General features: G+C 45.0%; 1 protein-coding gene across 1 annotated transcript in view; it reads left to right on the top strand.

The window, feature by feature from the left end:
• Positions 1 to 12,093, top strand: part of LOC139269149 (uncharacterized oxidoreductase ZK1290.5) — a 125,670-nt gene that overhangs the window by 51,978 nt on the left and 61,599 nt on the right. Inside the window, exon 4 of the mRNA XM_070888249.1 lies at positions 345 to 409. Within this exon, the coding sequence (XP_070744350.1) occupies positions 345 to 409 (65 nt within the window). The remainder of the gene's footprint in view (positions 1 to 344; positions 410 to 12,093) is intronic.

Here is a 12,093-nt window from a genome sequence, read left to right as displayed (position 1 = left end):
TGAAGTCCAAAAATCTATCAATCTCAGCCTTGAATATACTCAACGAATCAGCATCCACAGACTTTTGGGGTAGAGAATTCCAAAGATTCACAATCCTCTGAGTAAAGAAACTCCTCCTCATCTCAGTCGTAAATGGCTGATGCCTTATCCTGAGACTATGTCCCCTAGTTCTAGACACTCCAGCCAGGGGAAACAACCTCCCTGTCAATCCCCCTCCGAATCTTAAATGTTTCAATGAGATCGCCTCTCCTTAATCTCTCCTCATAGGACAACCCTTTCATCCCAGGGATCAATATAGTGAACATTAATTGCACCACCTCTAAGGCATGTATGTCCTTTCTCAGATAAGGAGACCGAAACTGTGCACAGTATTCCAGGTGTGGTCTCACTAAAGCCTTGTACAATTGCAGTAAGACTTCCTTACTCGTGTATTTCAACCTCTTGCAATAAAGGCCAACATGCCATTTGCCTTCCTAATTGCTTGCTGTACCTGCATGCTAACTTTCTATGTTTTCTGTACAAGGACACCTAAACCTCTCTGAACAGCAACAATAGTTTCTCACTATTTAAAAAAATATTCTGTTGTTCTGTTCTTCCTACCAAAGTGAATAACTTCACATTTCCTCACATTATACTCCATCTAACACCTTATTTCCCGTTCACTTAACCTGTCTATATCCCTTCGCAGGCTCTTTGTGTCCTCCCCACAGTTTATTTTCCCACCTAGCTTTGTATCGTCAGCAAACTTGGATACGTTGCACTCGGTCCCGTCATCTAAGCCATTAATATAGATTGTAAGTAGCTGAGGCCTAAGCACTGATCCTTGCGGTATTCCACTAGTTACAGTCTGCCAACTGGAAAATGGCCTGTTTATCCCCACTCTTTGTTTTCTGTCAGTTAACCAATCTGCTAATAATATACTTCCACCATGCTATTATATTACCCCCTTTGTCACACATTCATTCTAGATGACTGAGGAGCACAGGCAAGTTGGTGTACCCATGCCCACTATTCTCCATATTATGGCCCCAAGTTTCCACATGATTTGCTCCTGATTTTTAGGAGCAACTGGTGTAGAACGGAGTATCTTAGAAATCGGAATTCTCGTCATTTAGTTTGCTCCAGTTCTAGTCAGTTAGAACAGTTTCACTTTGGAACAGAATTTTTTTTTCAAAATGGGGCGTGTCCGGCCACTTACGCCTGTTTTCAAAGTTTCGTCAGTGAAAACTTACTCCAAACTAACTTAGAATGGAGTAAGTGAAGATTTTTGTACGGTCGAAAAAACCTTGTCTACACTTTAGAAAATCAGGCGTAGGTTACAAATCAGGCGTAGGGAATGGTGGGGGGGGTGGGGGGAGGGGTTTTAAAGGGAAGTTTACAAACATTAAACACTTCAGTTTTACAAATAAAGAGCCATCATCAATAATAAATGATAAATACATCAATAAATCAACCAATAAATCAATCAAAAAAAATTAATAAGAAATAATTATTTTTTTAAATCAATAAATAAATTTTTTTCTACTTACCGACACAGACCAACAGCGTGCTGGGATGCCGCCCCCCCCCCCCCCCCCCCCCACAGTGTGTCTCTGTCAGTGTCTCTATCTCTCTGTTTGTCTGTGTGTGTCTCTCATTCTCTGTCTGTCAGTGTCATTGTTTCTGACAGCGAGCGGAGGGGGAAGGGGGGAGCAGAGGGAGGGAAGGGGGAGGGATGGGGGAGAAGAGGGAAGGGGGGAGAACGGGGAAGGGAGATGGGGGGGGAAGGAGATGGGGGGGGAAGGAGATTGGGGGGGGGAGGGGAGGAAAGGAGAAGGGGGAGGGAGGCTGAACGGGCCGGGCCCGAGACTTCGGGCAGGGCCCGTCCCCAGCACCAGATTTACAGGTAGGTGGCGTTGGGTCGGGGTGGGAGGGAGGTCGGTTCAGTTCGGGTCGGGGGGAGAGAGGGAGGTCAGATCGGGGGGAGGGAGGTCAGGTCGGATCCTGGCGGGGGGGGGGGATGCGGGAGTCAGGTCAGTGTCAGGTCCGGTCCGGGGGCGGGCGGAAGCGGGAGTCAGGTCGGGTCCGGTCCGGGGGTGGGGGGAGAAGCGGGAGTCAGGTCGGTGTCGGGTCCAGTCCGGAAGCGGGAGTCGGGTCGGGAGGAAGCAGGAGCTGGCCGTGGGAGGAGCCTTATTAACGCAGCCCCAGTGAGGCCATTCGGCCAGGGCTAGAGGCTGCGTGCTTCGGGCCCCTCCCACACAGTTTTGGGCGCCTGGAGCTACTGCACATGCGCGGCCACTGTAGCGCGCATGTGCAGAGGTCCCGGCACTGTTTTCGGCGCAGGGACCTGGCTCCGCCCCCTACAGCTCCTGCTGCGCTGCGCCGAGGGCCAGAGGACCTGCAGGGAGGTGGAGAATCTGGAGGGTTTTTTTAGGCGCACTTTGTGGCGCGAAAAACAGGCGTCCAGGTCGGGACTGCGCCGTTCTAGGCGCGGCTCGAAACTTGGGCCCAATGAGTTTCTGATCTCAGACAGCTCAGAGACCGAAAGTTGGGCTAGATGCTTCTGAAATTGCTGAAGGAAGAAAACGTTGGATGGTTGCAGAACATCAGTTGCAGAGAATTAGTGCCAGACTTTCTGCACATCCATTTGGTTGGGGAATGTTTTGGGAGTACAAGGAAAACTAAAAAGAGGGGAAACAATAAATGACAGATGGATTCATTACAAAATCATGAGAGTTAGGAAATAGTCTGTAGTTCAGTACTTGCCTTTATCATATTCCATATCAAGTTTGTAAAAATAAAATAAGCTGCAGAAATTCTATGATGGAATTAATCTGAATTCTGCATTTTGAAATCGATATAGGGGATTCAGTATTCAATGGTTTAATAGCATTTGTTGAGTAAATCCTAAATGCTTAACAGTTATTTACTTTGAGTACATTCTAATGGTAAAATAACCAAACAATTGGTTTAAAAAATAAACAGAATCTTGAATGCACTTTACTTGGGTGCTGTACCACTTAGCAGAGTATAATGGATTTAAAATATATAATACAGACTCCAATTTGCATTTTGTTTCTGGAGAGAGAGGTTTATTAGGTGACAAAATCTAGTGCAGCTGGAGGCAAATGTAACAAGCTGGAGGTGGGTGGAGTGGATTGACCCATCCACCTCCACGGAGGTGTGTGGGGTTGCTGACCCATCCACCTCCATGGCACGAACCTGGTATTGCAGTACTTCCAGGAACGGTGCAGTGGCTCTCGGCCTTTTGGCTAAGAGCATTGGCGCAGAGTGATCCTTGATGTGTGCAAGGTGACCTCTGGCGTTTGTGATTTGACAAAGAATTGGAAAGATTGCAAGTTTCATGAAATGGGTCCTGGTGTTTGTGAGAGGACAGAAAGCACTGGGATGCCCATGCTCAGCAAAGGCCTTTCTTGTGTTCTTTTGCATTTCATAAGGAAGAACGTCCATTAACATAGCTGAAAGTGATGTTTAAATATACAAGTCTGCCCTGAGCGAGGATCCTTGTAGAGTGGAGGAGTGGTGTGCGAGGCTTTGTTGCAGATCCTGTGGATTGATACATAATGTCGAGGTCTCTCCTCAGCACTAGCTACTCCTGTAATGCTGCTTTGGTTATACCTTGTAGTCTCCTGGAGCTCTGACTGTCTTTGACGTTTCTAACTGTTATGGTTTATTATATTTATGCAGATAAACTCGTCCCAGTGCGATGTATAATCTCATTTATATGTCAACAACATGGCATCACTGTGTCTAATTTTCTTGCACTAAAGTAATTAGAAATGCTCATTATAAAGTTGAAATATGCTGCAAGTCATGTGCTTCCCAATGTGACACAGTAAGATGATAATTATCTGTACTTGTGCATCATCAGCCTCACATTGTGGTTATATTTATCATAATTCACTGTTGATTATCATGTAGGCTTTAATTGCAACAAGCAAAATTGCAAGTTAAAGAAAATCTGTCATTGAATGTTTCCAATGTCCCTGTAAACACAGTTATAAAGATATTTGTTACCTTTTTGTAAAAAAAAAAGTAATTTCTTGCTCTTTTGAATCTGCTTCATACTAAACTTCACTCCAGACCTACTGTGGTGACGTCGCTAATGGGCAGAGCCATTTGTGTCTCAGAGTGGCCCAATTCATTTTCATTCAGATGGGTCTGCAACCCAATCTGGTGCTAGTCAATGTCAGGAAAAAGGTGCTACTGGTTGGGCGCTCTGTATTCTTTCTTGATGTGCTATTTTGTGGAAATGTAACACATTCAGTTATTCAAATATGCTTTGGGATGTTAGTTTATTCTCTCAAACTTGCATTTTCCTCCGATTTCCCCATCATTCTCTCTCCCTCATGCTGAGTAGAATGTTACATGCATCAGCTATCCTATAGTACCTCACCCAAGTGGCCAATATTTGTGTTACAAAGACAGTGGATATTTAACCATGGTGGGGAGTGAGTCATGTATTGTGAGCTCTCTCTCCAGCAGAGCGTCACTGGACGTTGATCAGGAGTAGGGACCCTAGCTGATTTTCCTTTCCACGTCCCCCCCACCCCCACCCACCTTCCAACATAGGGGGTGGTGAGACCAGTTGCAGCAGCCCATCATCCCCAGCTAAAGTCAGTTAATTTAACAAAATACAATAAATTACATTTTACCTTGAATGTAAATAATAGCTGATCTACATTTGTATGGACTCAACCTGCAAACATTTAACTAATTGTACTAGTTTTGTAACCTTGTATGACCCAGAAACTATCTACGGACTTTGTGTTTTAGTCTCATTAGTCCTATTAAGTCACTGAAGGCATAATCTGTGCAATTTTCATATAAATGGAAAGGAAAAGAGAGTGAGGAATTGCAATAGGCATAAAAATTGGAGCATATTATTTACATATCTGAGCAGTGAAACATAAAGTTCTTTGGCTTGTGTGAATTGTAAGGGATTCTATTTAAAACACGACATTCTTTTGCTTATTTCCACTCCTTTATATATGCTTAAAAGTACATATTGAAAATGTAAGAAGTAGGAAGCTTTTAAATGTTCACTTGGATTATATATGTTTTAGATATAAAGTAGTTTTGAAAATACAGTATAGAGCTGTCAAATTGGAGAATGTTGGTGTAAAATTTTATGATTAAAGAACAGTGTCTGATTATAGTTCCCTTTAAACATATAGAGATACAGCAAAATAGATTACATCATTATTTTAAACCACAATTAGGTCCAGTTTTATTGGGGCCAAGTTTTGGCCTGAGTTGCTCCTGTTTTTTTTGAGCAACTGGTTTAGAATGGAGTATCTTAGAAATTGCAATTCTCGGCATTTAGTTTGCTCCAGTTCTAGTCAGTTAGAACAGTTTCAGTTTGGAACAGATTTTTTTTTCAAAAGGGGGCGTGTCCAGCCACTTACGCCCGTTTTGAAAGTTTAGGCAGTGAAATCTTACTCCAAAGTAACTTAGAATGGAGTAAGTGTAGATTTTTGTACGCTCAGAAAAACCTTGCCTACACTTAGAAAATCAGGAGTAGGTTACAAATCAGGTGTAGGGAATGGGGGGGGGGGGGGCGTTTAAAGGGAAGTTTACAAACATTAAACACTTCAATTTTACAAATAAAGAGCCATCATCAATAATAAATGATAAATACATCAATAAATCAACCAATAAATCAATCAAAAAAAATTAATAAAAAATTAAAAAAATGTAAAAATCAATAAATAAAACATTTTCTACTTACCGACTGCAGCACCGGGACCCCTCCAACAGCGTGCTGGGACGCCCCACCCCCCCAGTGTGTCTCTGTCAGTGTCTCTATCTCTCTGTCTGTCTGTCTGTCTGTGTCTCTCTCACTCTCTGTCTGTCAGTGTCTGTGTTTCTGACAGCGAGTGGGGGAGGGGGAGGGGGAAAAGGGAGTGGGGGAGAAGGGAGGGAGAGAGGAGAGGAGAGGGAGGCTGAAAGGGCCCGGCCCGGCCGGGCCCAAGACTTCGGGCGGGGCCCGCCCCCAGCACCGGAGTTAAAGGTAGGTGGCCGGGGTCGGGTCGGGTCCTGGGGGGGGTGGGTCGGGTCGGGGGTGGCGGGAGTCGGGTCGGGTCGTGGGGGAGCGGGGGAGTGGGGTTCGGGGGTGGAGCGGGGGCGGGGGAGTGGGGGTCGGGTTCAGGGTGGGGGAGCGGGAGTCGGGTTGCGGGGTGAGTCGAGTCGGGTCCTGGGGGGGGAGTCGGGTTGGGTCCGGGGGGGGGGGCGGAGTCGGGTCCGGGAGCGGAGCGGGAGTCGGGGCGGGGGGACCGGGAGTCAGGTCGGGAGTGGGGGTCAGGTCGGGGGGGAAGTCGGGTCGGATCCGGGGGCGTTCAGGTCGGAGCGGGAGCTGGGTGGGCGGCGGGGAGGGGGTTTGAGAGAGCCAGCTGTGAAGGGAGGAAGCAGGAGCTGGGCGTGGGAGGTGCAGCCTGATCCACACCGCCCCAGTGAGGCCATTCGGCCAGGGCTAGGGGCTGCGTGCTTCGGGCCCCTCCCACACAGTTTTGGATGCCTGGAGCTACTGCACATGCGCGCCCACTGTAGCGTGCCTTTGCAGAGGTCCCGGCACTGTTTTCAGCGCAGGGACCTGGCTCCACCCCCCACAGCTCGTGCTGCGCCGCGCCCAGCTCCAGAGGACCTGCAGGGAGCCGGAGAATCTGTAAGTATTTTTTAGGCACACTTTCGGGCGCGAAAAACGGGCGTCCAGGTCGCAGCCCGAAACTTGGGCCCATTGTGCTGCAGTTTGCGATCATTTGCATAGTTAGGGTTTGGATTTCATATATTTTGTGCTATATTTTCTACTAAAAAGCAAATGTAGATGAAGGCATACATTTACATTTATGTGGAATGCAGGAACTATAGTAAAACAAATTCAATACAGTGGAATTTTTTTCTGTTGCTAATTACAGTGAACCTTTATAAAACACTGTTCAGCCTCAACTGGAGTATTGTGTCCAATTCTGGGCACCGCACTTTAGGTATGATGTGAAGGCCTTAGAGAGGGGGCAGAAAAGATTTATAAGAATGGTTCCAGGGATGAGGGACTTCATTTACGTGATAGACTAGAGAAGCTGGGGTTGTGCTTCTTACCAACAATAACAACTTTTATTTATATAGCGCCTTTAATGTAGTAAAACGTCTCAAGGCGCCTTCACAGGAGTGTTATAAGACAAAACAAATAAATTTGACACCAAGCCACATGATGAAATTACAGCAGATAACCAAATGCTTGATCAAAGAGGTAGGTTTTAAGGAGTGTCTTAATGGAGGAAAGAGAGGTAAAGAGGAGGAGAGGTTTAGGGAGGGAGTTCCAGAGCTTAGGGCCCAGGCAGCTGAAGGCACGGCCACCGATGGTTGAGCAGTTATAATCAGGGATGCTCAAGAGGGCAGAATTTGAGGAACGCAAACATCTCGTGGGGTTGTGAGGCTGAAAGAGATTACAGAGATAGGAAGGGGTGAGGTCATGGAAGGATTTGTAAATAAGGTTGAGAATTTTGAAATCGAGGTGTTGCTTAACCAGGAGCCAATGTAAGTCAGCGAGCACAGGGGTGATGGGGGATCGGGACTTGGTGCAAGTTAGGACACTGGCGGCCGAGTTTTGGATGACCTCAAGTTTACGTAGGGTAGAATGTGGAAGGCCAGTCAGGAGTGCATTGGAGTAGTCAAGTCTAGAGGTAATAAAGGGATGGATGAGGGTTTCAGCAGCAAATGAGCTAAGGCAGTGGCAGAGGCGGGCAATGTTACGGAGGTTATGCTGCGGATATGGCCCGGAAGCTCATTTTAGGGTAAAATATGACGCCTAGGTTGCAAACAGGCTGGTTTAGCTTCAGATAGATGCTCGGGAGAGGGATGGAGTCAGTGGCTGGGGAATGCAGTTTGTGGCAGGGACCAAAGACAGTGGCTTTGGTCTTCCCAATATTTAATTGGAGAAAATTTCTGCTCGTCCATTACTGGATATCGGACAAGCAGTCTGACAATTTAGAGATCATGGAGGGGTCGAGAGAAGTGGTGGCGAGGTACAGCTGGGTGTCGTCAGCGTACATGTGGAAACTGACGCTGTGTTTTCGGATGATGTCGCCAAGGGGCAGCATATAGATGAGAAATAGGAGGGGGCCAAGGATAGATCCTTGGGGAACTCCAGAGGTAATGATGCAGGAGTGGGAAGAGAAGCCATTGCAGGAGATTTTCTGGCTATGATTAGATAGATAGGAATGTAACCAGGCAAGTGCAGTCCCACCCAGCTGGACGATGGTGGAGAGGCATTAGAGGAGGATGGAATGATCAAATGTGTCAAAGGCTGCAGACAGGTCAAGGAGGACGAGGAGGGATAGTTTACCTTGGTCACAGTCACAAAGGATGTCATTTGTGACTTTGATGAGAGCTGTTTTGGTACTGTGGCAGGGGCGGAAACCTGATTGGAGGGATTCAAACATGGAGTTCCAGGAAAGATGGGCACAGATTTGGGAGGCGACAACACGTACAAGGACTTTGGAGAGGAAAGAGAGGTTGGAGATGGGGCGGTAGCTAGCAAGCACAGTGGGGTCATGGGGTTTTTTTGAGGTGGGGGGGACTTTACCTGAGGTGAGAGAACCACTAACAATGTCGGCTAACATGGGAGCCTGAAAAGGAAGTTAGGTGGTCAGCAATTTAGTGGAAATAGGGTCAAGGGAGCAGGAAGTGGGTCTCATGGACAAGGTGACTGTGGAGAGATCAAGAGGGAAGATCAGAGTGAAACTGGAGAAAGATGTGAGTTTAGAACTAGGGCAAGGGGGAACCTCAGATGAACTTTGCCCCCATGGGCTAGGGGAAGGAAGGGAACTGGAAGAGGCAGATGATCGGATGGTCTCAATCTTTGAGACGAAGAAGTCCATGAGCTCCTAACACTTGTTGGAGGTGAGCATGATGGAGACAGGGGAGGGTGGTTTAAGAAGACGGTTAGCAGTAGAGAATAATAGCTTAGAGCAGAGAAGGTTGAGAGGAGATCTGATAGAGGTTTTCAAACCGAGAGAAACTGTTCCCGTTGGCGGAAGGGTCGAGAACCAGAGAACACAGATTTAAGGTGATTGACAGAAGAACCAAAGACGACATGAGGAAAAACTTTTTTACACAGCGAGTGGTTATGATCTGGAACGCACTGCCTCAAAAGGTGATGGAGGCAGATTCAAACGTGGCTTTCAAAAGGAAATTAGATAAGTACCTGAAGGAAAAAGATTTACGGGGAAAGGGTGGGGGAGCGGGACGAGCTGAAGTGCTCTTGCAGAGAGCCGGCACGGGCTCGACGGACTGAATGGTCTCCTTCTGTGCTGTAACCATTCCACGATTCTACAACCAAAAGGCACTTGAAGCGACTTAAAATATTATGTAGCTTAAAGTCATGTGTATAACCCTTTGTAGTTTTCCAGCAGTATTTTCAGGCTTTAGTAATGGTTTAATTCATAAGAACATAAGACACTAAGAAATAACAGCAGGACAAGGGCATTCGGCCCCTCGAGCCTCCTCCACCATTCAATAAGATCATGGTTTCACTTCACTTTCCTGCACAATCCCCATATCCCTTGATTCCCTTAATATCCAAAAATCTATCAATCTCTATCTTGAATATACTTAACGACTGAGCCTCACAGCCTTTTGGGGTAGAGAATTCCAAAGATTCACCACCCTCTGAGTGAAGAAATTTCTCTTCATCTCAGCCTTGGTTCGAGACTCCCCAGCCAGGGGAAACATCCTCCTTGCATCTATCCTGTCAAGCCCTGTAAGAATTTTTTATGTTTCAATGAGATCACCTCTCATTCTTCTAAACTCAAGAGAATAAAGGCCTGGTCTACTCAATCTCTTCTCACAGGACAATACCCCCATCTCAGAAATCATTCCAGCAAATCTTTGTTGCACTCCCTCTATGGCAAGTATATCCTTCCTTAGGTATGAAGACCAAAACTGTACACAATACTTCAAGTGTGGTCTCACCAGGGCCTTATATAATTGCAGTAAGACATCTTTACTCTTGTACTCAAATCCTCTTGCAATAAAGGCCAACATATAATTTGCTTTCTTAATTGCTTGCTGTACCTGCATGTTAACTTTCAGTGATTTGTATACAAGGTCACCCAAGTCCTTCTGCACACCAACAATTCCTTGGAGAAAGGAGATCAAAAAAGCAGTCCTTAGGAAAAATCTACAGGGAGAGCGAAGAATTAGATGTGCAGCTACTCCTGACCTGCTCTTTAGCATCTCTAAGCAGCTACCTCACGGAAGAATGACAGTGTCAAATGATAACATTTGCAAACTCATTTTGGACACTCTTAACCATTAATGTTTACTTCTGTGCTATAGTTTTAGCTGAAGAGTGGAAATATTCAGGTTTTTTAGGAGACAATGGGCTAGAATTTCACCAGACAGTGGCTATTTGGCAAATAACGGCATTTTTATGAAAAAAATAAGAAAAATGTTGCCATTTTTTAATGGGGTAAGTTTGGCCAAAAAATTCTCCCGTCGTTAAAAAACGGCATTGCTGGAGGAATTGTGTTGGAAAACGGCGTTGTCTCCAACTTTACCGCGAGGCCGATACTGTGAAACAGATTAGACTTAGTTTTTTTTAAGTGATCTTCCTGGCATTAGTACTAGCAAGAAGGAAAAGCTACTGTGTACATTAACATGAATGTCGAGCCTTTTTTTCATTTAAATAAACAGTGAAGAATTATTTGGAAAGCCGAGAAAGCTAATAAGGAGACAGGAAAGGGACACAGGAAACTAATGAGTAGTAATTATACTGACTCTGAAATGTGAAACTACATAATGCAATACTAAGCCCATCCACAAAACCAAAATTCGAACTACTCCTACTCAACTAAAAGAGCAGAGAAACTGTGTGTTCGTCATAAAAACAGAAAACAGATCTAGTTTATCCTTCAAGGGAAATGACAAAAACAACAATAACTTGTATTTCTACAGCTGCTTTATATAACGTTCCAAGGTGCTCCACAGTTCAGGGTTGGATGCCAGCAGCAGTAGTGGGGGAACAGGACGGAGTGGTGAAGTGCATTTGAAGACTGTTTTTAAGGAACCTTTTAAAGGTGGGAAAGGATTAACTGTGGCAGAAGAGCTTGGGAGAATTCCACAGATGGCTGAAGGCCCTACCACCAATGATAGAATGTAAGGAGGAGGGAAAGGCTGGAGTTGGAAAAAAGGGGGAATTGCAAAAGGGATGCAGGGTTGGAGGGAGTTGCACGGAGAGGAAGGAGTAAGGCTGTGGAGGAACCCTGAAGTCCACGATGCTGAGGGATGGAGCTAGAATTGATTAAATCTACCCTTTTTAAATTCAGTTTTGATTTGCTCCTGAAGAAAATCCTCTGCCGAGTGGCCTAATGATTTGCTTGGTTGTGAGAAACTAAGTCTAGATCCATCCGTTTGGGAAAATGCTGTTACTTTTCAAACCTGGAGTGCATAGTATGACATTTTGTAGCAGTGCCTGTGACATGAAACTTTCCAGATGATTTTGGTTGATTTAAAAGTTGAAATTTTTTATTTGTTTTATTTTCATGATTTATGTGCATATCTACATGGAAAAAGCTGGCTGCAGTGGTGTCATCCTAAAAAAAATCCACTACAGGACAAAGATGATTTCTTTTACAAAATAAAAAGCTGGAATGTTACGAGCTGGATTTCTCGAAACCACTACAGAGAGGAACTCTTGTTAGAGGATATTGTTTGTAAATAAACTATTAAATTAAGTTTCACTTAAATGACTGCTGGTACAAAATGATTGGAACATTCAAATCTTTGATACACAGAAATGAAATATCAATCATTTACATTTTCAATGACTGGCAATAGGTACAGCACAAAAAACTACAAGCAATATTACCCAGTATAATAACCAATACTGTACTTTGTAGCAGACCCAAGTATTAATATGAAAATCAAGCTATCTGATTTGTCACTTTCCCTTGGATTGCAAGATTTTCATTCCCAGTAAGGTCAGCTTATTAAACATAATACAATAGTGGCAAAGATGATATTTTAGAGAAGTACAGCTATTGAGAGTTAGACTCTGCTTATATGTCAGTCTCCAATTACATACTCTGCAACAGA

This window comes from Pristiophorus japonicus, chromosome 8, assembly GCF_044704955.1.
Source record: "Pristiophorus japonicus isolate sPriJap1 chromosome 8, sPriJap1.hap1, whole genome shotgun sequence".
NCBI lineage: Eukaryota > Metazoa > Chordata > Chondrichthyes > Pristiophoridae > Pristiophorus > Pristiophorus japonicus.
Note: the sequence above shows the minus strand (reverse complement) of the source record. Positions and strands in the feature narration are given on the sequence as shown.